The 26,300-nt window shown below is 35.2% G+C and overlaps 2 protein-coding genes across 2 annotated transcripts in view; one reads left to right on the forward strand and one right to left on the reverse strand.

Annotated features, from left to right (window-relative positions):
• Positions 1-701: 701 nt before the first annotated feature.
• On the reverse strand, positions 702-9,819 carry LOC107581637 (cytochrome c oxidase assembly protein COX11, mitochondrial-like). Its single transcript, XM_016267260.1, has 4 exons — positions 9,805-9,819; positions 3,421-3,504; positions 1,025-1,150; positions 702-884 (listed from the first exon to the last, which is right to left on the reverse strand). The coding sequence occupies exons 1-4, from the start codon at positions 9,817-9,819 to the stop codon at positions 702-704; spliced, it is 408 nt and encodes a 135-aa protein (XP_016122746.1).
• Positions 9,820-12,787: 2,968 nt separating this feature from the next.
• The window catches only part of LOC107581670 (syntaxin-binding protein 4-like), a 25,226-nt gene continuing 11,713 nt past the window's right edge, over positions 12,788-26,300 (forward strand). Inside the window, exons 1-12 of the mRNA XM_016267287.1 lie at positions 12,788-13,056; positions 15,441-15,514; positions 15,677-15,772; positions 15,854-15,923; positions 16,024-16,098; positions 18,326-18,405; positions 19,228-19,357; positions 20,139-20,271; positions 22,795-22,901; positions 23,107-23,329; positions 23,461-23,539; positions 26,040-26,137. Of these exons, the coding sequence (XP_016122773.1) occupies positions 12,998-13,056; positions 15,441-15,514; positions 15,677-15,772; positions 15,854-15,923; positions 16,024-16,098; positions 18,326-18,405; positions 19,228-19,357; positions 20,139-20,271; positions 22,795-22,901; positions 23,107-23,329; positions 23,461-23,539; positions 26,040-26,137 (1,224 nt within the window). The 5' untranslated portion in view covers positions 12,788-12,997. The remainder of the gene's footprint in view (positions 13,057-15,440; positions 15,515-15,676; positions 15,773-15,853; positions 15,924-16,023; positions 16,099-18,325; positions 18,406-19,227; positions 19,358-20,138; positions 20,272-22,794; positions 22,902-23,106; positions 23,330-23,460; positions 23,540-26,039; positions 26,138-26,300) is intronic.

Genomic DNA, 26,300 nt, shown 5'->3' on the forward strand with positions numbered 1-26,300 from the left:
TATTCATATTTTATGCTTAAACCACTATTATGCAATTATACCACATACTGTTTACAGAATCACTTTTCATTAATATTAATAAAACTACATATCTTCAGGATCTCATTCAGTGTGATTAATGACTACTCTAATATCCTTTTGTATCTTTACTTTAACATTTCATTTTGTTTGTGACTTGCGTCTTGTAATTATGTATAATCCAAACTGTTTGAGTAGAGTTGTTGCGTAATATTGCTGACTGAAGCACCACTAAGAGCATTTGCGCATGCATTATATAAAGCATCTGCTACAGTTGTATGAAATCCAAATATATTCATTATTCCACAATAATCAGCAAGTCGTACACCATATGTGTTATTGTTTTCAATGCACAAAAGACAATAAGAAACATGCACAAATGCTGCCCTCTAGTGTTCTAAAGTAAGCCACTATCCTGACAAATGTTGACACAAATTTTTCATATACAGCTCAGTTGTTTGATATATATAAAAAAAAATCTTATGGTATATATAAAAATAGTAACTTACAATTTATTGTCTTGATCAGCCTTCATTACTGTTCAGTTTTTGTTATAATTGTTTGATACAAGCTTAACAGACAAAGTGAAACGTGACAACATATACAGTAATCATTACCAAAATGATAACTGAACACACTCTCTTGAAGATAATTCTGATTAAAATTATCCAAATAATGCATAATTAGCTATACCCAGGGATGGGTAACCGCTGTCCTGCTTTGGCTTCAAAAAAGGTATAAGAGAGTGTAATAGTATCAAGTCGTGCCATCCTGGGGTCATCATCAAACTCTGGATCAATGTAGAAGAAAACAGGCATGTCTACTTCCTCATGTGGGTTTAACCTCTGTTCCTCAAAACAGAAACACTGATGGGGGGAAAAAAGCAGTGTATTAGCACACTAATGAGTGAATTTAGCATGTTCTTTAGTGAGCTAGGTAACAAATGGATATACATAAATTATAATAGTAATGTCACCATAGGTTTATTTAAATGCTTCATATTTACCTGTATCTTATTAAAATATTGCCCAGCCTCAAAAGGTACAACATCGTAGGTAGAAATGCCTATCACTGGTTTGTCTGTGGGATTTCGGACCCTATAAAAAGCCAGCGCAGTTTCTCCTGGTACAACCTGAGAAACGTTCAAACATACAAAAATCAACTTGGATAGTCTTCATCTTCAGAGACATTATGTGAAAAATATGCTTTTTATGGAATGCCATATGAAAGTAAATTTTTGAAATCACACAATCAATGTTTTAAAGGTGCCATTGAACGCATTGATACAATATTTAAAATTGTTCTCTGATATCTAGAAGGTATGTGGCTTAGGTAATCTCCAGAAACGGTTTTACTTGTCCATTTACAACCCTAGGATTTGTCTCTAGAATGAAATGGTCTGTTATTACCTTATTTGGAAGGGTCATGAATAATAACGTGAAGCTTTGCTCTGATTGACTGTTTCACAGTGAGGCTCAATGTTGAGCTCTGCTCTGATTGGCTGTTTCACAGTGCGGCTCATTTCAGTAGCTCACAAGAGTTGCCAAGTCCGCGTATTATATGCGACTTTGGGCTTCTTTTTTTGTAAAGTTGCGTCAAAAAATCCCGGGTCGCGGGTTGCGGTTTTTTGGGTTTATTTAAAAAATATATGGTTGCTTGTTAGTAAAACCTGACAAGCAACATCGTTTCTTTTCATTTATGTTCACTGTATTCTCCAATGCATTGATTGACACTGTCTGTCAATCAATGAAAGAAACACAAATATAAGTGCTGCAGCGTAATTTGTCAAATATTCCGCAAATATTTTAGTAGGCTATAAATATGTGGCTATGTTACAGCTCCCCTTTGAAGCTCTTGTGTTTTGCTCCTTTTCCATCTCTCCAATCCTATTCTGCTCACAGGTGATTGGAGATGAGTTTTGTTCCTGCTTTGTTGCAGTTTGCTGATTTTTGTAAAATAACTTATGATTAAAAGGGTAGTTTCAGTTTAATATGTTGCAGGCTCATTTATTGGTAATAAATAATTGATAATAAATAATATTGATGATAATAAATTACCAAAAAATATTGGGCTTGTTTTTGAAGCTGCGGTTGCTTATTTGTCTCGCAAGAGTTGGCAACAGTGTAGCTCACACAGCAGGAAATAAACACAGGGAAAATATATATTTCAGTACTGTCTCTCGCAGTTATATCGATAATAATTATACTATATATAAAATGCGGGCATCAGGGAGCCGCTATTAATATGCGGGGCATTGAAACTGCTTTCGAATGCATGATGGTTTTACTTTCACTTTAGAGATTTACGATCGCACCTGCTCTATGTAAACTACAGCGGCAGTACTTACAACACATCTTACAAGATCAGATGTTCGTCAGTGGTGCTCAGGATCTGTAAATCATTCGCCGTCATCCTCAGTCATCTCTCCTTACTCTGTTTATGTGGTAAGTGAAATCTTATGCACTGTAATGTAACAGGCTACCGCTAGAAAGCAGCTAAGCATGTCCCTTTAGTGGCTTGCTTTTTATTAGAACGTGCGTTATTTGCTTTCCGTGCCTTTCTGAATACAGACACCAACCCATCCCTGCACATCACTTCCCCTGCACAGCCTGGAACATAACATTTATTTCCACAATCTGCCATTTTCGCTATTATCCTCACTTGTTTCTTCTCAATACCTGCAGAACTTGTGATGATTCGGCTGTGCAGGTTCGGCTGGCGGCTGGCATAGAACATGGGCGGGTATATGCAAATGTTGGGGGCGTAACTATTAGTGATCCTGACTCAGTCGGTGTAACTATTAGTGTACCGTCACAGTCGGTGTTATGTTCTGATTCGCCTATTTATCAGTGGTCTTTTGAATGCAGGAGATTTACATAAGGAGGAGGAAACAATGCGTTTGAGGCTCATGGTATGTCATTTCCATGTACAGAACTGTTATTATTTAACTATGCCAAGGTAAATACAGTTTTCCATTCTATGGCACCAAATGACAATTTACACCACAATCCCTGAAAATATTTAGTATTGGCAGGAAAGAATCAGACTTAAAAATATAATCTTCCTTTACACTCCTTTTTTATGATTATTGGAATGTATTTAATATATACACAAGCACATGTGCTAAAAACACAGTAAAAACAGTAATATTGTGAAATATTATTACAATCTAAAATAAGTGTTTTCTACTTTCATATATTTCAAAATGTAATTTATTCCTATGACGGAAAAGATTAGTTTTCTGTATCCATTACTCCAGTCTTCAGTCACACATACTTTTAGGAATCATTCTAATATGCTGACTTGCTGCTCAAGAAACATTTATTTTTATTGTTGAAAATAGTTGTTGGTCCTTATTTTAAATCTGAACAAAAAGTTGATCACAAAAAAATATAATCTTACGTAAATCTCTGACTGCTGCGGACGGAAGTTCCATTGTATGCTGGCGTGCGTGTCTGCATTGAAGGTCACTTTAATAATATGATGCTGAATTCACGCTGTTTGTGAAATTATGTCTCACAGAAAGTTTTCAAATTACTTTAGAAGTTATTTAATGAAGAAATATGAACTGTACCTCACCTTCAGCATTATAATGATTTCACCCGTGCCGGACAGAGACTGAGACGGTGCCGCTGCATGTCGTGGCAAACCTCTCATGGCAGACGCGTCATTGAGATCGGTTTTTTGAGATCAGCCTTTTTAGAGACCGCCGATTAAACATCCCAAAGTGATTATCGGCCGATAGTGATCGGTAGCCGATCAATAGGAGCACCCCTATTGACAAGCATAAAAATGTCAAGTCAATCTAAACAATAAAGTATTTTTCTTAAACAATAAGACAACATAAACCAACTGCAATCAATGCAGGTTTAAGATACAGACCATTGCAATCAATATCTGTCTTTGGAAAACAATCAATATCTTTGTAAACAACAGCTTTTATTGTGCTTACATTTACAGCTATCGCCAGCAGATGGCACTTATTGAAACCTCTTTTTGTTCAGCAATTATGCACTCATCAGACAAAGCGTAATTAGGTACACAGGTGATGTCATCCATTTAAATGAATTTAAAGACTTAAAGTATTTAAATATGGTATTTAAGACATAAGTATTTAAGAGATTCAGGATTAAAATGAGAGCTTGTACTCTGGTCAGGACAGCAGAAGTATTCTACTGCTACCACCATTAAAGATCCTCCTATTTCCTTTTTTTTTTTCATTGAAGAATGTTGGTAACCAAACCAACATATAGTATTTTTTTTTTCCATACTATAGAAAGTCAATTGGGAACAACAACTGTTTGGGTACTAACATTCTTCAAAATATCACATTTTATGTTCCACACAAGAAATAAACTCATAGAAGTTTGGAACAACATGAGGGTGAAAAAAATGGGTGAACTATCCCTTTAAGTCCTGTTATGGTCTGACAAGTTCAGTGTTTTAAATAGGTTCCAAATTGAAATCAGTGGTTACTACAGACACAATAGATTACTCTGACTTAAGTTGTTTCAATTTGTAGTTGTCAGCAGATGCAGAGACATGGATCAAAGTAACAGTTTTTAATGCAATCCAGTAGGGCTGTGCAATATATTGAAATTATCAAAATATCGCAAATGTACATATCGCAATATGCATATCGCTACGGCTTGCAATATTTGGGGCCATGAACAAAAGACAAAGAGAAAATCACTCACTACTCTTACCTAAATAACTTTTGTAGCTTAAGTAAGAATCAGTGCATATTGAATTCATAGAGTAAATGTTAAATGTTAAAATGACATTTTTATGTAATGCTAGAATAAAACACTACCGTTCACTTTCAGAAGTTGTTGCAGGGGTGCTTTCTTCACACAAAAAGTGAAACATGTATGCTAGTTACATTAGAATCAGAATCAGAATGAACTTTATTCACCACTTAAGTGTGTGCAAACACAAGGAATTTGTTGTGGTTTTACAGGAGCTCTTGATACATACATACATACAAATAACCATATATATATGACACAAGATAGTTATAGAAGTTCACAGAACTGACTCGGCAACAGCTGAGTAAAACTGTTTCATCTGAGCATGTGGCACATTATTGTATCGCATTTTTCTTCGCACAGCCCTACAATCCACAACAAGGGGCAATCCACACTAGGAATGGCTGAAGACACACATACATAACATTAAGACCCAACAAAGACAGACTGCACAGACTGGGGTTTAAATACATGGGGTAACGAGGGTAATTGCAAAGACACACCTGAACCAAATCATACAATCACCGAGAAACAGAAACTGGGTCATGGAGAGCACATGGAGACGAAAACATACACACAGACAGTCCAGGGGCGTGACAGTACTTACCTCAGACTTGTCAGCAGCTTAATTAAAATTCCTTATATCTTATTTACAGTTTCATATCCTTTATATCTTTAAGCATACAATGCTTTAATAGTACAATAATATAAGTGCAATAAATTAAACTGTGCAATACTCAGATGATCTATATTTTCTACTGTATACAGTAGTTTCATAAGTGGAGCATATGTACAAGTAATCTTAATTTTTAACATTTCACATCTAGCCTAGAATATAGAATAGTGATCCATGGGGGAATCTGTGGCTTCATCAGACTGGTTGTATTTTTGCAAGCTTCTGACAAGAGGGCTGGCACAGTGTTTAACCAGTTTGTACAAGCCACGGCTAGGTATGGGGTTCCATCTCGAGTTAGATGTGACCACAGAGGAGAAAACAATACCGTTTGTTACAGGTGATTGGAGATGAGTTTTGTTCCTGCTTTGTTGCAGTTTGCTGATTTTTGTAAAATAACTTATGATTAAAAGGGTAGTTTCAGTTTAATATGTTGCAGGCTCATTTATTGGTAATAAATAATTGATAATAAATAATATTGATGATAATAAATTACCAAAAAATATTGGGCTTTTTTTTGAAGCTGCGGTTGCTTATTTGTCTCGCAAGAGTTGGCAACAGTGTAGCTCACACAGCAGGAAATAAACACAGGGAAAATATATATTTCAGTACTGTCTCTCGCAGTTATATCGATAATAATTATACTATATATAAAATGCGGGCATCAGGGAGCCGCTATTAATATGCGGGGCATTGAAACTGCTTTCGAATGCATGATGGTTTTACTTTCACTTTAGAGATTTACAATCGCACCTGCTCTATGTAAACTACAGCGGCAGTACTTACAACACATCTTACAAGATCAGATGTTCGTCAGTGGTGCTCAGGATCTGTAAATCATTCGCCGTCATCCTCAGTCATCTCTCCTTACTCTGTTTATGTGGTATGTGAAATCTTATGCACTGTAATGTAACAGGCTACCGCTAGAAAGCAGCTAAGCATGTCCCTTTAGTGGCTTGCTTTTTATTAGAACGTGCGTTATTTGCTTTCCGTGCCTTTCTGAATACAGACACCAACCCATCCCTGCACATCACTTCCCCTGCACAGCCTGGAACATAACATTTATTTCCACAATCTGCCATTTTCGCTATTATCCTCACTTGTTTCTTCTCAATACCTGCAGAACTTGTGATGATTCGGCTGTGCAGGTTCGGCTGGCGGCTGGCATAGAACATGGGCGGGTATATGCAAATGTTGGGGGCGTAACTATTAGTGATCCTGACTCAGTCGGTGTAACTATTAGTGTACCGTCACAGTCGGTGTTATGTTCTGATTCGCCTATTTATCAGTGGTCTTTTGAATGCAGGAGATTTACATAAGGAGGAGGAAACAATGCGTTTGAGGCTCATGGTATGTCATTTCCATGTACAGAACTGTTATTATTTAACTATGCCAAGGTAAATACAGTTTTCCATTCTATGGCACCAAATGACAATTTACACCACAATCCCTGAAAATATTTAGTATTGGCAGGAAAGAATCAGACTTAAAAATATAATCTTCCTTTACACTCCTTTTTTATGATTATTGGAATGTATTTAATATATACACAAGCACATGTGCTAAAAACACAGTAAAAACAGTAATATTGTGAAATATTATTACAATCTAAAATAAGTGTTTTCTACTTTCATATATTTCAAAATGTAATTTATTCCTATGACGGAAAAGATTAGTTTTCTGTATCCATTACTCCAGTCTTCAGTCACACATACTTTTAGGAATCATTCTAATATGCTGACTTGCTGCTCAAGAAACATTTATTTTTATTGTTGAAAATAGTTGTTGGTCCTTATTTTAAATCTGAACAAAAAGTTGATCACAAAAAAATATAATCTTACGTAAATCTCTGACTGCTGCGGACGGAAGTTCCATTGTATGCTGGCGTGCGTGTCTGCATTGAAGGTCACTTTAATAATATGATGCTGAATTCACGCTGTTTGTGAAATTATGTCTCACAGAAAGTTTTCAAATTACTTTAGAAGTTATTTAATGAAGAAATATGAACTGTACCTCACCTTCAGCATTATAATGATTTCACCCGTGCCGGACAGAGACTGAGACGGTGCCGCTGCATGTCGTGGCAAACCTCTCATGGCAGACGCGTCATTGAGATCGGTTTTTTGAGATCAGCCTTTTTAGAGACCGCCGATTAAACATCCCAAAGTGATTATCGGCCGATAGTGATCGGTAGCCGATCAATAGGAGCACCCCTATTGACAAGCATAAAAATGTCAAGTCAATCTAAACAATAAAGTATTTTTCTTAAACAATAAGACAACATAAACCAACTGCAATCAATGCAGGTTTAAGATACAGACCATTGCAATCAATATCTGTCTTTGGAAAACAATCAATATCTTTGTAAACAACAGCTTTTATTGTGCTTACATTTACAGCTATCGCCAGCAGATGGCACTTATTGAAACCTCTTTTTGTTCAGCAATTATGCACTCATCAGACAAAGCGTAATTAGGTACACAGGTGATGTCATCCATTTAAATGAATTTAAAGACTTAAAGTATTTAAATATGGTATTTAAGACATAAGTATTTAAGAGATTCAGGATTAAAATGAGAGCTTGTACTCTGGTCAGGACAGCAGAAGTATTCTACTGCTACCACCATTAAAGATCCTCCTATTTCCTTTTTTTTTTTCATTGAAGAATGTTGGTAACCAAACCAACATATAGTATTTTTTTTTTCCATACTATAGAAAGTCAATTGGGAACAACAACTGTTTGGGTACTAACATTCTTCAAAATATCACATTTTATGTTCCACACAAGAAATAAACTCATAGAAGTTTGGAACAACATGAGGGTGAAAAAAATGGGTGAACTATCCCTTTAAGTCCTGTTATGGTCTGACAAGTTCAGTGTTTTAAATAGGTTCCAAATTGAAATCAGTGGTTACTACAGACACAATAGATTACTCTGACTTAAGTTGTTTCAATTTGTAGTTGTCAGCAGATGCAGAGACATGGATCAAAGTAACAGTTTTTAATGCAATCCAGTAGGGCTGTGCAATATATTGAAATTATCAAAATATCGCAAATGTACATATCGCAATATGCATATCGCTACGGCTTGCAATATTTGGGGCCATGAACAAAAGACAAAGAGAAAATCACTCACTACTCTTACCTAAATAACTTTTGTAGCTTAAGTAAGAATCAGTGCATATTGAATTCATAGAGTAAATGTTAAATGTTAAAATGACATTTTTATGTAATGCTAGAATAAAACACTACCGTTCACTTTCAGAAGTTGTTGCAGGGGTGCTTTCTTCACACAAAAAGTGAAACATGTATGCTAGTTACATTAGAATCAGAATCAGAATGAACTTTATTCACCACTTAAGTGTGTGCAAACACAAGGAATTTGTTGTGGTTTTACAGGAGCTCTTGATACATACATACATACAAATAACCATATATATATGACACAAGATAGTTATAGAAGTTCACAGAACTGACTCGGCAACAGCTGAGTAAAACTGTTTCATCTGAGCATGTGGCACATTATTGTATCGCATTTTTCTTCGCACAGCCCTACAATCCACAACAAGGGGCAATCCACACTAGGAATGGCTGAAGACACACATACATAACATTAAGACCCAACAAAGACAGACTGCACAGACTGGGGTTTAAATACATGGGGTAACGAGGGTAATTGCAAAGACACACCTGAACCAAATCATACAATCAACGAGAAACAGAAACTGGGTCATGGAGAGCACATGGAGACGAAAACATACACACAGACAGTCCAGGGGCGTGACAGTACTTACCTCAGACTTGTCAGCAGCTTAATTAAAATTCCTTATATCTTATTTACAGTTTCATATCCTTTATATCTTTAAGCATACAATGCTTTAATAGTACAATAATATAAGTGCAATAAATTAAACTGTGCAATACTCAGATGATCTATATTTTCTACTGTATACAGTAGTTTCATAAGTGGAGCATATGTACAAGTAATCTTAATTTTTAACATTTCACATCTAGCCTAGAATATAGAATAGTGATCCATGGGGGAATCTGTGGCTTCATCAGACTGGTTGTATTTTTGCAAGCTTCTGACAAGAGGGCTGGCACAGTGTTTAACCAGTTTGTACAAGCCACGGCTAGGTATGGGGTTCCATCTCGAGTTAGATGTGACCACAGAGGAGAAAACAATACCGTTTGTTTGTTTGTTTGTTTATGAACCTTTATCGTGGATCTATAAGTGGAAGTTCCATCCATAGTAGAAGTGTCCACAACCAGAGGATCATTTTGGGGAGATCTTTGGCGGGGTATGACTGATGTGTACCACCAGATTTTCTCATTTCTTGAGAGTGATGGAGTCATTGACTGTACCAATGAGCTACACATCTGCGCACTGGGAACAGTGGAACAATCATGGATTGCGTCACCACACACATGAAATCAGATGTTTGTCAAAGGATGTCTTCAGAGGCAAACATCATCACTGGGATTTTTGGACCCAGCCCTGCTCAAGATGGTGCAATTCCTGCTGTGGATTGGCAGGAAGTTGTAACAGTTCCTGCAAACCAATTCAGTCCAACCGAGGCACAGATGCAACAACTGCAGGATGTAGACGTTCTTGAAGGACCTGTCAGAAGTCCGGCTATTGATGCACTGCAAAACGTAATTAATATTCTGCAACAGTAGCTTCTTGTCAATTAGTTCTATTGTAATGTGAAAATAAAACTATATTTTTGTTAATGGATTTTTGACTGATTTTATTTGGTGCTAATTTTTAGGTGAAATTTTTGGTGAAGAAATAATAACACAAGCCTTATAACATAGACAGCATTTATTTTTATAGACAGTATTTATATTTGAAACCTGGTAAGATATATCACATTTATGGAAAATAAATTAGATATATAATTTATTGATCCCAGGGTGTAAATTGGTCATGTTACCATTACTCACATATAAAAAAGCATATGTGAAATCTTAAAAATGAAGATTACTTGTACATATGAAACTATACAGTAGAAAATATAGATCTGAGTATCGCACAGAACTTGTCAGATCATAACAGGACTTAAAGGGAAAGTTCGCCCAAAAATGAAAATTGTGCCATTTTTTCACCCTCGTGTTGTTCCGAACTTCTATGAGTTTATTTCTTGTGTGGAACATAAAAGACAATAGTAACCAAACAGTTGTTGGTCCCCATTGACTTCCATAGTATAGAAAAAATACTAAATTGGTTTGGTTACCAACATTATTCAATAAAAAAAAAGGAAATAGGAGGATCTTTAATGGTAGTAGCAGTAGAATACTTATGTTGTCCTGACCCGAGTACAAGCTCTCATTCTAATCCTGAAAGCCTTAAATATTTATGTCTTATAACATCACCTGTGTACCTAATTACTGTTTGTCTGATGAGTGCAATCGCTGAACATTTATTTATTTAACACGTTGAATACATGTATTCAATGCGCTGATTTTTCACGCTAAACGACACGTATTTAACGCATTAAATACGTGTTGTTTACGTGTGAAATATGCGTGTTTAAAAATAAATTAATTAAATAAATAATTTAAAATTCACGTGTTTTTGGCCCTTTTGGCCTTCCATTGCGCGGCGCGCACCTGCTCGTACAGCCCCTGACTAAACTTGAGTTCTTTTTCGTGCCTTGTGCTTAAACGTTCAAATATACATTGTTTTGTGTCAAAATGCCAGTCTTTGCGAGTATCCTCGTCAACACAGTCAGTTGTGTCTTACATGAACGTTAATAGCTAAAGATAAAGCATGTGTATTAGTAGGCTATATGAGATCCTGGCATTATATGATCTTCTTCACCCAAAAATGAAAATACTGTCATCATTTACTCACCCTCAAGTTGTTCTAAACCTGTATGAATTTCTTTGTTCTCCTCAACAAAACAGAAGATATTTTGAAGAATGTTCATAACCAGAAAGTTTCTGGTCCCCATTGACTCCAATCGTGTATATTGAATTTATGCAGTGAAGACTATTCAGTCTATTTGTACATTTACTTTATACAATATAATATTTCTTATTCATTTTTTTAAGTAGGTTGATTTCGCATGTATCTTTGTGCTATTATAATTTGTGACTGTTTACTTTTTACTTGGGCTAGTTTTTTTTTTTGTTTGATATTGAAATTGGTAACAAGAATTATGAAATTTCTGTGTATCCAAAAATTTTGATAGCATATAAATCCTATTTATCATATATATATATATATATATATATATGTGTATACGTATGTATGTATGCATGTATGTATGTATGTTTATCATTATTATTGTAGTGGGGGGCCCTGCAGTAAGTCATAGCCTCATGGCCCAGTGAGGTCTTAATGCAGCCCTGGGTACAATAGGCAACTTGTTTGTTGCTGAGTGAGTGAAAATGTGATTATCACATATAAGATATTACGCATTATAATAATTGTTATTAAATATCCACTTGAATCAAGTTAATTATAGCAAAAGTTCAGGAAGCTTCTTAATCTCTTTAAACAGTAGATTAATCTCTTCTAAACAGTTTGCGGTCTGAACAGGTAGCCAGCTAATACTCTTCTCACAACATAATGGACATTTTAACAACATATTAAAACGATATTTAAAAGTTAACATAGAGGAGTGATAGCTTTACCTGTGTCAAATTTAATTGACACAGGTAAAGATGTTTGAGGTAAAATTTCAAAACTTTCATTTCAATATTTTCGAAGGGAAAAAATAGCAAAAACCCAAAAGCAAAAAAAAAGGTGTTACAATTATCCCTGCTCTAGTAGTAATCATTTTCATTCTGCCATCATAACTGCACGTTAAAATGCCAGCAGGGTCTCAAAGCGCCTCCTCCTGGTCACTAGCTGAATGGCAGTGTTTAACCTTCGCCTATGATTGCATTCAAGGACTGATAAGGATTAAGGGTCGTTAAGGGTTAAAAGATTATAATATTTAGAAATTGTGCTTTATTTATAGGCTATGTGTCATGGTTGATTTTTTTTTTCTATGAGATTTTAAAACAAACTGTCCCCGGTGACCTTATATTAAAATTGGAATTTGTAAGTGGTAAAACAATTTTTTTCCCCTTCTTCATTCATGTTTTTAGATACTTTTTTAAAAATGAAATTCTATTTGATTTATTTGTTATGTTTATATATACTGTAGTTGCTTTTATCTGTACAAAGCTAATTTATGTTTCTTATTCTCTTTTCAGTTTAAAAAAAACAACTGGACTGTAGATTCAGTGTCCCTGGGTCAGAAATCATGCAGTCAGACTCCCATCCCCTCGTTCCACATCACAGCCGGGTGTCAAGTTTTGAGCTTTTCTGCCTCCGGAGAGGCAGAATCATCATCAGCTGTGACAGCACAGAGAGAGGTGAGGCGAACCATGTGACTGCGGGGTATCAGGAGAGATTAGTGGATAGGTAGGAGTGTGTCTGTTACTCTCTGGGTAGATTGCTGTCTCTCGGTCATCGAGACTGACCTGATTTGAACTGCCATTCCCCCCAACCCGGTGATAACGTAGACTTTACAATACATCATCAGTTGCTTGTGGAACTGCAATGGCACTGCTTCCACAAGTGGAGGCAGAACACTTTGACGGGCTATCACTCCTCTACTGGTAGGAAATGCCATTATCTGGTTGAGTGACTTTAGATTAAGCAAATACTAATGCTTTTAAAGCTTATTTGATGTCTATCATAGCCTCATTTGCTGTGCTTGTGTCGTTACCTTTATGTTTCTGCTTGTTTGTATGTGTTGGGCATGGATGTTACAACTGCCTTGGAACATTTCAGCATATTCTAATATTCTGTTTAATCAGTTGTGATGCTCTAATAATGCAGATAAACTAGCTTTCAGTCACAACAGAGAGTTGCTGACTGTACATAAGAAATTGTTGTTTTAAAGTCATTTAAAGTTCATTATCATTATGTTGGTGATGATCCAGCAGGAAATGGAAAGTTAGAGAAAGATGGACAGGATGCACCCTATAGGGGGATGCCTGCGTAGTTTCGCTATAGTCACTTGAGTGCATATCCTTACATGGCTTGAGCAAGGTAAAACAGATTAGAATTAAGTGATCAGTTTAATGCTGGATCTTTTGTAACACAATCTCGTGCTCTACATCTGAGCTCTCTTTATTCAGGGTGACTCGTTAAAGACAGATCCTTTTATTTCCCAAAATGCTTTATGATATATGCTTATATAAGGTTTGTGTAGGACAAAATCCTTTTGATGAAGATTTAAAGGAAATAAACATGCCTTAACCATGACCTGCCTGCTGCGGTACAGGACAGATGATGTCTGAACGTAATTCTAATTCTCTTCGTTGCTCTTATTGTGACAGAGATTAAAGTGCATTGTTTACAATGCAGCAGAGGAGATAACAAATAACACAAATTGCGGAGATGGGAATCAGGTTAAATACATCACTAGTAAGGAGCACAAGCTTTTGTCCTTGTCATCCTGTTCAGTTCGCGCTGACCGCCACATGAACCCAACAAAACAAAAACAGCACTTTGGTCTGAGATTAAAAAAGTCCTGGAGTTGAATCATCATCTGGGTATTTAGGTTGGGTATTTAGCTAATGCATATGTTTGTTACCACTTAACCTGGCTTTTTTCCTGAGTGTAGTTCTGTTAAATACAGAGTGCTGAAAAAAACATTGCCATATTTTGACAGAATGTTTGACAGAATGTTTTTGCATTTTTACATTTTTTTTAATATCATAACTTGCATATTTGTACTGTCAGTGCAAAACATGCAAAATAAATATTAACTGGATTTTAATAGTTTAAAAACATAAGTTTCCTGATCTGATTATAAACAAAATATCAACTTGATAATGCATATCTTTCATAAAACAGTACATACGTTTGGGGTCTCAGTGACCCCAGGTATGAATAAATGCAATGCATTTCACATGTTTAGATTTTCTACATGTTGTACACAATGCACAAGTATACCCCCCTTCCAGTTATTTTCTTTGATTTGTATTATTTAATTTTTCTGCTGTTTTTATTTTTCTATTTTTGTGATCATTTTCTCTTTTCTTTCTGTGTTTTTGCAGAGTGCATGAGTTTTCAAAAGTGCATGCCTCTTTGTCAAACAGACAGATAAAGCTTAAATAACATCTGTTTGCTGGGTTTTGATGAAGTCAGATGCACATTTAAATTGAATCTGAAGTGAATATTATATGTCAGTTTTGAAATTGCTTTTAAAAATTTTACACATGCAACATTTTACTCAATGTCCTAGTTAAAGGTAAGACATTGTTTTCTGTTGCTTTCAGTCTGTTAAAGGGATTAAATGCAATAGAGATCAGGCCATCGTTGGATTTGATACATACCCTCTTTCTATAAAATAATTATCATTTGGTGCTTTCAGTGAACATGTTTGAGTGATTTTAAAATAAACCCATGCACAATAACCTACTTCCTGTATAAGCACTTTTTTTTATTCTGGCGTGATATTTTTTATTTTGCCTAATAATGGGCCATTACTTCAACCACTGTTCTGTTTACTGGAATAAAAAAGCATTGATTTTCTTTATAGCTCACTTTAAATTAATAAATTTCAGTATTTCTAAATTATGAGTGATTTAACCCTCTGAAGCATCGGTGTACATTACAGCACAGATCTTTGAAAGCCTTTTTAAACCATTCAGGTGTAAAATTACATCCAAAGCCACATTGGAAATTTTTCCTTTATTCTATATGAATGTTCCCTTTACATGGTTTTTTTCTTTCCTGGAATATTTACCATTATCTTCTGTTATAATGGGCAGATGTGCAACTCTCCCAATATGCAATATTTTGGGGAAAAAGGATTGGGAATGATTATGTTCTTTCCTTTGGGGATTTTATAATTCATGCCTCAGAGGGTCAACTGCATTACCATCCATTCGATGATCTGTATTTTTAACAGTCTGGAACATTTCTCTGAAAATCTTGTTTTTATGATAATATCTCTTGCACTAATATTTAATGGAATCTCTTTTTTTAGGACAATAATGGGGCCCCATGGCGTCAACCGTGCTGTGGAGAGACTAGACTTTACAGACTGTAAAAGAGGACTTGGTGAGAACCACAGCACAATTTTTTCAGTTTATAATATTATTCCTAGAAAACTGGTTTACACTGCTTTATTTTTCAAGGCATTTGGTGCACAATTTGATTTACTTTGTTCTCTCACCCCCATATAAAGAATTAATCCCCAAAATCTTGTTCTCGGTTTGACAGGCGTGAAGATTATTGGGGGCTACAGAGAACAGAGTGGTGAAGAGTTCGGTATTTTCATTAAACGAATTTTGCCAGGTGGCGTGGCAGCACAGGATGGTATGTTCACTTTCCCAAAATCTCCACTGAATGCTTCTACTTAGATTCTGGAAATGATGGATGATGTCCCTTGTCTTTCAGGGCGTCTTAGAGCAGGGGACCTCATTTTCGATGTCAACAACATGAATTTAGGAGGTGTTACAAATGAAAAGTAATGTATTCTGGATTGGTTATGGATCTGTAATCAATTAGAAGATGCCTGAAGTATATTAAAACAACTAAACTGAAAAATCGGTTTGATGTTTTATCAGGGCAGTGGAAGTTCTTCGCATGGCGTCAGCTACAAATCACATGTCTTTACTGATAGTACGTGACGACGCTTCCAGGTAAGATGACTTTTATGAATTGGGTGATATTTTAAACATTTTTAAAGGAATATATTTTTTTCTACTTATTTTTACTTTTTATATTATTGATTTGTTTTGTGTTTAAAGATTTTAACCCTTTAACTGTCACCGTCCCGTATTATGCCTAAGTTTACTTCAATATATTACAATTAAATCCTAATCTAATCATGACAAACTATATATTGTTGGAAAGGACTAAGACTCCTAAATAGATATTTTACCACTGTTTGTTGTTAAAAATTATGTAGGAACAGTAATAGATTAATTATGACAAGAGTGCACCTCAAAACATATACATCATAACAAAAATTCTTCTTCGTTTCCTTTTTTCCTATCACATGTTTTAGTAATTATCATAAATTATATATCATTTGAAAGCTTAAAACCTCCAAATTCATCCTGTGAAAACCATTTTGAAATCGGACACTGCGTTACCATGGAAATCGTACTTTAAAATCTTTTAAAGATTAGTGGGAGGTGTCATATTCCAAGTGTATTACGGTCTTTTAGAATTAAAACTTTTCAAAATCTTGACAAAATACATATCGTTGGAAATGTCTGAGTCTCAAGATTTCATATTTTGTGGTTATTTTGTCATAGAAGTAATATTGAGAGAGAAATTGATACATTTGTGACAGAAAAATGCATTAAAAAAAATTCAATGGAGTTTGGATGGCACCCGGTGGCTGTTTGTGGTATGACGCCTAAACAAAATTGCATAGGAACCTCCATTTTTTTTATATCAACTTCAAATTTGGAACACAACTTATTTAGACATATGGCTTTAAATGTGGATTAAAACATATGTTATAAAATATTTATTTTATATAAAATCAAATCAAAATAGTACAGTACATTTTCTTTACAGTAAATTTAAACTTCTATAACTTTTTTATGCTTTCATTTTTTTTTAAATGATTTAACTTCTGCAATAATCTGTAGATTGTCTTCTTTACCAACCTTAGGTCTGTATTCAAAAGCATTTATGAATTATAACAATTTACATTTGAGTAGTGCACTTTCACGTCTATGTTCAAAAAGGGGGGTGACAGTTAAGAGGTTAATTATATGGAGACAGGAAATTTTGCTTGCCAAGTACAGAATGTGTACTGTCGGATATTATATACTTAATCCTATAAATGGATGAGTACAGATGAGCGTCTTGATTTTTTTTTTTTTTATCTAAAAATAGTCTTAATACTCTTAAGTACATTAAAGTCTTTAGCACTTTGAGAATTTTAGCCTTTGTTTAGTATGATGCAATTTTTTGTTGTTTTTTTATTATTATTATTCTTAAAAAAAAAAAAAAAGAACTCCAAACATGAGTATAGTTGTTTTTAAATCTTCTTAGGGTACTAGATCGATATAGTAAGTCTGTACTGACAACATCAAGCCGCTACTCCATGCTGAGTAATTTTTGGAGTATGCCTGCCGAGATTTTTTTTTGTTTTGGCATTGTCTGCTTAGCCAAAGGTCTCGGTTTTGGGCAGTTGTCAAGTTCTTCCTGTCTGTCTTTGTTTAAATTGAACTGGCATTTTGCTAGTCTCAGTGACTTCCTGATGAGCAATTTTGTACTCCCGACTTGACAGCTGTTGACGTATTTGGGCCGCAAGTCTGTCATATGTGTCCTGAGTTAAACCAGCTGAGGTCAAGTTTTAATCTGTAACATTGTAAAAGGATTACCTTCATAATTAATGGACAATCAGTCACCTCAAACAAACTGTTTCAGTACAGCACACAGATTTCGAGAACATAATATACATTTAAAGATTACTGCCTAGATCGCATTTCTGGTTTGGAAACAGTCTGGCTCTTGACTTTGATACCAATTTATCACAATTATTGCATCCGTAATCTAATTAAGTGCTTCTAAACTACTTTGAGTGCTAATGAGGAAGTTGCATTTAATGAGACTTACAAAATGTAGTTTGGGGGGTTAATGTTTTGTGTGTGTGTGTATTTTAAAAAATAAGAATGATAATTTCCTCCAGGACTTCCTTAGAACAAGTATGTTCATACTTACGTAATGCTTGATTTTACAGAATGGAAAACCCACATAATGTTTATGCTTTGAACACAACACAGACACAAAAATTCTTAAGAAAGGGTTAGTCTGTACAAAAGCCCTCTTATTATGATTCACTGGACAATTATGTCTCCAGGTATACGACTGATTTTGCATGTATCTTTATATGTTTTATCATAGGAGGGAATTTGTTGAGTTAATGGAAAAATATGGCTCCAGCAGTAGTACCAGCTCTGGATCAGACAATTCTGTTTCCACAGGTATTTTCCACTACGTCTATCATTTACTGCATTTCAGGAGTGAATGACTAATGTCTGATTTTGAGAACTTGCAGCAATTGGAGCCTACAGTTTGCCAACTTAGAAAAATATTTAGTTTGGGTCCTCCATAACATCGTTTTCAACATAAAAAGCCATTTCTATCATTGTCTTTCTACATAAAGAGCCATTTTTACATCAAACATGCATCAGAATAGACTTGAAACAATGTATGTGTATGTACATCCTGTTCAAAAGTTTGGGGTTGGTAAGGTTTTTTTTTAATGCTTTAAATCCACAGGTGACAGTAAAGACATTTATAATGTTGCAAAAGATTTCTATTTAACCTAAATGCTGTTCTTTTAAACTTTCTAATCATCAAAGAAGCCTAAAAAAAATTATTAATACAACACAAAATTGATTAATAGGCAGCACAACCATTTCAAATGTGATAATAAGAAATGTCATTTGGGTGCCAAATCAGACTGGAGTAATGGCTGTGGACATGATAGGAATAAATTACATTTTAAGATATATTAATAAAGAAAACTCTTATATTAAATTGTAATAATTTTCCGTAATATCACTGTTTTAAAAATGCATCATTGCTAAGCATAAAATACTTCTTTCAAAAACATTAAAATCTTAAAAACCCCCAAACCTTTGAACAGTAGTGTATATACAAAATATATAACAAAATAAATAGGTAAGAAAAATAAATGCATAGGTTATTTTTCTAAGTGTACTTCAGTATTGCTATAGTAGCATTAATTTGTGTCATTTGCAGAGACTGAAATGATTAAAAAGCATATTTCTTGTCTTCAGGAAAGTTGACCGACACTGCCTCCTCCTCCTCATCTTCCAGATCAACCAGTCCTCTGCTTCTGAGCCCTAAAGACCCCAACCCAGTATACACCACTGCCTGCATTACCTCCCCATCTCCACAAGTCTGCACGTGAGAACCAAACAACACACTGTAGATATAATTGAGATTTTATCCAGTGCTTTTGTGTGATCCTTTTGTGTATACTTCAAATAATTCTACTACCAAAACAAATGACAGAACCCAGCAGCTTTCTCACACTATTGCTGCTACTAGTGTACTAATTGAAGCGTCTGAGCCTGAAAACACCTGAACTAGCCTGAGTAAAAGAGAAATCCCACAAAAGATTAATTTCTGTCAGGACCACTATCGTCAAAATGATAGATACTTAGCATAAAGTTTGGTTTGGCGGTATGGTTCTGTTCTGGGCAAAAAACCTCCCTGCCCATCCATGCAGCCTGTCATGAATGAGCAGGGAGAGCAGCAATAATACCCCCCCCCAGGGTTAACAGAACAGAACAAGGCAGATATCATTAATGTACTCAATGATATGTAAGTGCAACACTTTATTCAAGATAAAGGAGTCTGATTAGCAAGGAATATCAGAAAGCTAAGTCCTGACTGTGGCGAAAGGTGGAGCTGGGGATGGAGGAGGGTAATTTGCTCCGAAGCAAGCTGAAAGGCTGCTGAATAATACTGAATGCAGCTTATATAGGAATGCCGCGATAGGTGTCATATTCCTATAGGTAGATGTGATCAGCTGAGAATCAGCTGATGCAAGCTTGACTCACGTGACCTGCCAGAACTAACGCTAAAGCTTAATTTATGGTTATTGGGGAAAAAAACGAATCACCTCAGGAGCCATTGTTTCTGCTGTTGATCCAAGCCCTTATGTATACCTCTCTTTCCCCAGAGACTGCATGATTCAGTTGATATGTGTTGCCAAAGGGACAGGATTAGGCATGGTCATCAGGGGCGGAGCTAACCGTGCAGAGGGGCCAATGGTGTGTGTTCAGGAAATAATACAAGGAGGCGATTGCCAAAAGGTATTTTATCATTATAATTAGTGGTCGACCGATATATCGCCAAGGCCGATATATCGGCATTTTTTAAATATCGGCATCGGCCGATAAGTTTTCCTGTTTGGCCGATGCGTTCGAGGCGGGACTTTTATTTTACAGCGGCAGCGCCTGAGCACACAGTGCTCACATTCTCCCTCTTGTTCGCCGTTGTCGTTAACAGTTCTGTCTAATACGGATAGAAGTCAGTCTGGCTAATCAGATAGAGCAGTTAAACAAAGGAATTATAATGTATACAAAAAGTATTATAACGATTGCTTTTATATTATTAGTAATAGAAAGGCAAACATTATAATACTTTCTTGTTTGCCGTCAGCATTCAGCAAATACGCATTTATATAATTTAAACAAACCTTTGAATGACTAATGAACATTTAATTTCACAAAGCTTGCGAACTAAGTCGGATCCAGTTGTGAGATCTTGTGAAGTGTGCATTTGTATCCTGCACGATCTCGTGTTCTCTGCGTAACGGTCGGTCCGTGCGAATGGAATGCGGACAGGAGGAGAGTTCAGCTTCACTGGAGATGCATGATCGATAAACTTTAAACTCGTGATTTCAAATTATGCTGCGCTTTATGCATTTGCCCACTGCCATATTCATGTCTTTTCCACTGTGTGCTGTGTGTAAAATGAGTGTTACCTTGGCTTTATTTGAAAAAATATGATTCCCAAATCCCAATCCACACAAACTCCCAGAATACTGAGTGCCCTGTTGGTTACAGTGTTTACTTCCTTTGTAGTGCTGTAAAAAAAAATTGGGAAAAAAATATTATTTTAATGTACTTTATGATATGTTGCCATACGGCAACAGCATACAATAGTGGATCTAACTTAGAATAAGTGTAAGCTTGCTTATATTTAATATTTTTATTCAGAAATGTTGTTTGTGTTGATTCAATTACAACGTATAATTGACACCTTATACATACTTTCCAACAACTTGTGCTTTTATTTATTCTATTCTTTTTTTGCTGAATAATGATTTTGATTTCACTGATGTAATGTTACCTGTATTCATATTTAATCAAAAGTAAAATTGCCATTTCAATTTGATTATATCCATAATACAAATGCTATTAACATACGACTAATCAACATTATTTCGCTAGTATTAATGTTGTTATTGTTACAGCTTAACAAATTGCAGCTGACCTTGCTAGCTAGCTAAACTATTGTAATAATGTCATTCCACTATTGCACAGTGTTGCCGCTTGGCAACACATACATTTGAATGATTTACCAAAAACAAATTTTCTAAAAACTTTTTCGAGAGGTGAATATGTCATCATAACATCATAACAGTGATGTTTTAGAATTTTTTGTAGAAGTGACACGGATTGGTCCTTGTTTGTTACTGACGTTTTAGTTTGCTTTCAGCAGCTACTGACAAGAGACGGCAGTCTGTCAGAAATCTCGCCACAGAAAAAAAACTGCATGTCATGTGACTTAATCAAAGCACATCATTGGCTAAACTAAGGTCTTCTCTTTCCAACAAAAAAAAACGAGAATGTTCTCTTAAAGAGACAGTGGCAAGGAAATTAACACAAAGAGTATGTTGCCATATGGCTACACCATGCGGTAGAGGGTAAAAATAAATAAAATTATATCGGCTTTATATCGGCCACCGGCCACCCTGCTTTCCAAGATATCGGCATCGGCATCGGCTGTCAAAAAACCAATATCGGTCGACCACTAATTATAATTATTATTTTGAAATTTTTTTTTATTTAAGATCATGTTTTTGAGTTTATGAAGAAAAACAAGTTAATTACCAATCAATCAATCAATCAATCAAATAAATAAAATACACCAGTTTTTTGTGTTGATTCTTGGTTAGTGAAACACCATAGTAGTTTGTGAATGAAGTGAAGTGAGACTAAGTGAAGTAGATTATGGTGAGGTGAAGTGAGGTAAATTAAGGTCAAGTTAAGGGAGGTAAATTAAAGTGAGGTGAAGTTCAGTAAATTACACCAATTTTTAAAAGGTTTGTTTGGGGTCAGTAAGACTTTTTTTTAAAGAAATTAATACTTTTATTGAGGAAGGATGCGTTAACTTGATCAAAAATGACAGTAAATTACAATGTTACAAAAGATTTCTATTTCAGATAAATGCTGTTCTTTTGAACTTTCTATTCATCAAAGAATTCAGAAAAAAATGTATCACAGTTTCTGCAAAAATATGAAGCAGAACAACTGTTTTCAACATTGATAATAATAGGAAATGTTTCTTGCACACCAAATTAGTATATTAGAATGATTTCTGAAGGATCATGAAACACTTAAGACTGGAGTAATGACTACTGAAAAATCAACTTTGCTGTCGCAGCAATGAATTACACTTCAAAATAGAAAAGAGTTATTTTAAATGTTAGTAATATTCCACAATATTACTGTATTTTTAAACAGGTTTAAGTGAAGTAAATTGTAGTAATGTAAAGTGAAATTAAGTGAAGCCCATTAAGGTGAAGGGAATGTTTTTTTTTACTCCAGGATGGGAGACTAAAGTCTGGGGACCAGCTCATATCCATCAATAAGGAATCACTCATTGGAGTAACACACGAAGAAGCCAAAAGCATACTCACTCGAACAAAACTCAGGTTAAAACTCAAATATATATATATATATACATACTGTGTGTGTGTGTATAAACACAACCTTTCAAGACAACCTTTGCAGAATGATAAGATAATGAAAATATGCTTAGTATCTTGTGATAGTTTGCTTTTGTCCAAGACAAATGCGTGTGGATGGTGACAGAATGTAAAGTCAGATGTTTACAAATGTCACTGTTTGACCCTACAGACCAGAACCTACAGTAGAGATAGCATTCATCAGACGAAGGTCTTCATCAGGCTCCAGCAGTGGACCCCACAGCCCTATCTCCCTTCCACCTCCCTGCAGTACAGCCCCCCAACTCAGGCCCGCTGGACTGGGGGGAACAACTCTGCCTGGAGGTCTCGTTCCTAAAATAGCCAACACCCCTAACTCTGGAAGCGAGACGTTGCCTTCTGTAGAACTTACTAAGGTGAGACATAAGACTGTGGCCGATTCCACTCTGGAAACAGAGTTTAGTTATGCAGTAACTGTTCTTAAGCACTGCTCTAAAGAGTGTGGTTGATGTTTTCTTAAAGGCTTCTATTTGTGTCTTTCCTACAGGTACGACCAGCAACAAGAAAGCCTAACCTCAGCCCTGTGTCCTCACCTGACAGTGCCTGCACCGAGGTGGCCAACTCTGGTACTGCAAGCCTATATTCCCTTTATAGGAATCCCATAGGAGTTCCATACAAGTTCAACTCTATTGACAGCATTTTTGCCATTATGTTGATTAGTAATTATTGAATGTACTTCAAATATTGAATGTTCATGATCATAATTTGATTTTAAAAAGCCAAAAGAAAAAAATAATAGTTACAGTAAAGGTCTTGAAATATGTGGGGGCAAAGAGATAAACATTAAAATACATATAATACAATATGATTATCTTAAAAATGGGTTAAAAACTGTTTCTTTAAACAAAATATTATTTCTTTCTTTTTGATTTTGGGGTCAACTAATCATATTTGTGAGAATCACCTGTTAAATTTTTATAGTGGGAACAAGAGATTAAAAAAGCGATGTGAACAACACCATTTTAATATTTATCTAGCTATAAAAACAAAACTCATATAACTCTAACTAAATGATACATGCAATATAACTTTTTACTTAGTTCTGCTTAGAAATGTAGTCCCAACATAAAAATGGCAATAAAGAAAACATTACAGCTCAAATATACAGTGGGGAAAAAAAGTATTTAGTCAGCCACCAATTGTGCAAGTTTTAAACTGAATGAAAGTACCACAAATACAAGATTGTATGTCCCTGCTCTTCCATTGTAAGTGCTTCACTGTAACTGATTTTTGCTTCCAAAAAAAGTCCAAATTAATTTCACATTATTGTATTGAACCTAAAACATTCCTTTAAACCAGCCATGCATGCTCCTATTACTATTCAAAGACGGCATAGCACTGTCTGTGGAGCCTTTCACATTCTGATGCATTGTGAATGGCATTTTGCCTTTGAGCAACCTGAAACGCATTGATAAGGAGCATTTTGGCATAACCTGGATTAGGCTACCTGTTCGGCAGACGTGTGCTGATGATGAGATGCTGTGTTTGTAACTCAAGATAATCCAGCTGGCATGGTTCTGAAAATGGATATTACTATCAACATGACACAAAACTCCAGGGGAAATAGAGGATACCGAACTCTGTTCAGGACAGGGTTTCATTTAATTGACGAGCACTTTTAATAAAGCTCCTTTGAGCTGCGATTTAAAACATTTTTAAACACCAGCTGTACTGAACGAGGAACATGAAATATGAAGTAAAGAAAATTACTGTTTCCAAATGTTTTGGTATGTACTTGGTATCAGACTTAACGCTGACCTGAGAAGAGAGACTAGTGAGAACTTATATAAAAAAAAACATTTTAAAAGAAATCATAAAGTTCCCACACTTTTGAACAATGGTGTTACTTAAGTGTCCAAATAATTTCTTGGGCTACTTTGAGTCAACAATTTAAGCTTTCATTCAAATATTACAACATTATATTTGATCTCTTATAATGGTTTGGATAAATGCTTTGCGTAAAAGCATTGTGCATTCTCTCCAGTTCACAGGTCTAGTCGGGTGGGGTTTATGGAGAAAAAAAACAGCCTGTGCAAACAATAGTAATTCCTTGTACACGAAGCATTTTTCATGAAGGATCAAATATAATGGTGTAATATTTGAATGAGAGTTTAAATTGTTGACCCGAAGTGGCCCCAAAAAATATTTGGACATTTTAGGACAGTTAAGTAGACCTTACACTACTGTTTAAAGGTTTGGTGTTGGTGGGATTTAATGTTTTTGAAAGAAGTCTCTTATGCTCACCAAGGCTGTATTAATTTGATATAAACTACATTAATATTAATATAGTGAACTATTATTATGATTTAAAATAACTGTTTTTTATTGCAATATATTTTAAAATGTAAAATTCTTCCCACAATGGCAAATCTGATTTTTCAGCAGCCATTACTCAGTCTTCAGTGTCACATGATCCTTCAACAATAATTTTAATGTGGTTGTTTGCTGCTTCAAATTATTCTGAATGTTGAAAACAGTTTTGCCACAAAATATTGGAAACCATAATACTTGTTTTTAGGATTCTTTGGTGAATAGAAAGTTGAAAGGAACAGCAAATATTTGAAATAGAAATTGTTGACACTGACATGAATGTCATTTTGATCAACTGAATGCATACTTGCTGAAAAAAATATAAATTTAATAAAATTTCTGACCCCAAACTTTTGAACAGAGTGTATAATTGTTTTTGCATTAAATACAAAATATCAAAGCAAGTGTTATCTGCAAACAAATTTGAATAATGAACATGTCGCATTAATGTCAACAAGAAAGTGTTCAAAACAACTTTTTGTGAAATGTTGTGCTTGAAAAGTGTGTGCTATATTTCTGTAAAATAAATGCCACTTGGTTTGATATTTTGTAATATAACGCAGAGACATTAAGTATGGCTTAAATGCCCAAATACTTTTTTGAGCCACTACTGTGAGGAATCTATTCAAATAAACTGTACTCTCATAGAGTTATGTAAGAGACTTACAAAAAATGTGATGTGCTTTAACAAAATCACAAACAGCTGTTTTGCAAATTTTTTTTTCATTTGAATTCTCTCTCTCTCTCTTTGGCCAGATGCAACAGCTGCCTGTAATCCCAGCAATTCCTGCAGACCTTCAAAACATCTATCCTCCACTCCCAGCTTCGAACCCAAGCCCGAGAAAATAGAACAGGTCTCCATAATCATATCCTCTCAATTAGAGAATAACTATTTCTGTCACAATACAGAATTACAGAAACAACTCGCATTTACAGCAAGGTCAAATGCTGGGCGTCCCCCCCAGCGGGCTCTAACGATTAGTTACCCATCAGTCTCAGTACTGTATTGATCTTTTA

This window comes from Sinocyclocheilus grahami, unplaced genomic scaffold (assembly GCF_001515645.1).
Source record: "Sinocyclocheilus grahami isolate Dianchi unplaced genomic scaffold, SAMN03320097.WGS_v1.1 scaffold36.1, whole genome shotgun sequence".
In the NCBI taxonomy this organism is placed as follows: domain Eukaryota; kingdom Metazoa; phylum Chordata; class Actinopteri; order Cypriniformes; family Cyprinidae; genus Sinocyclocheilus; species Sinocyclocheilus grahami.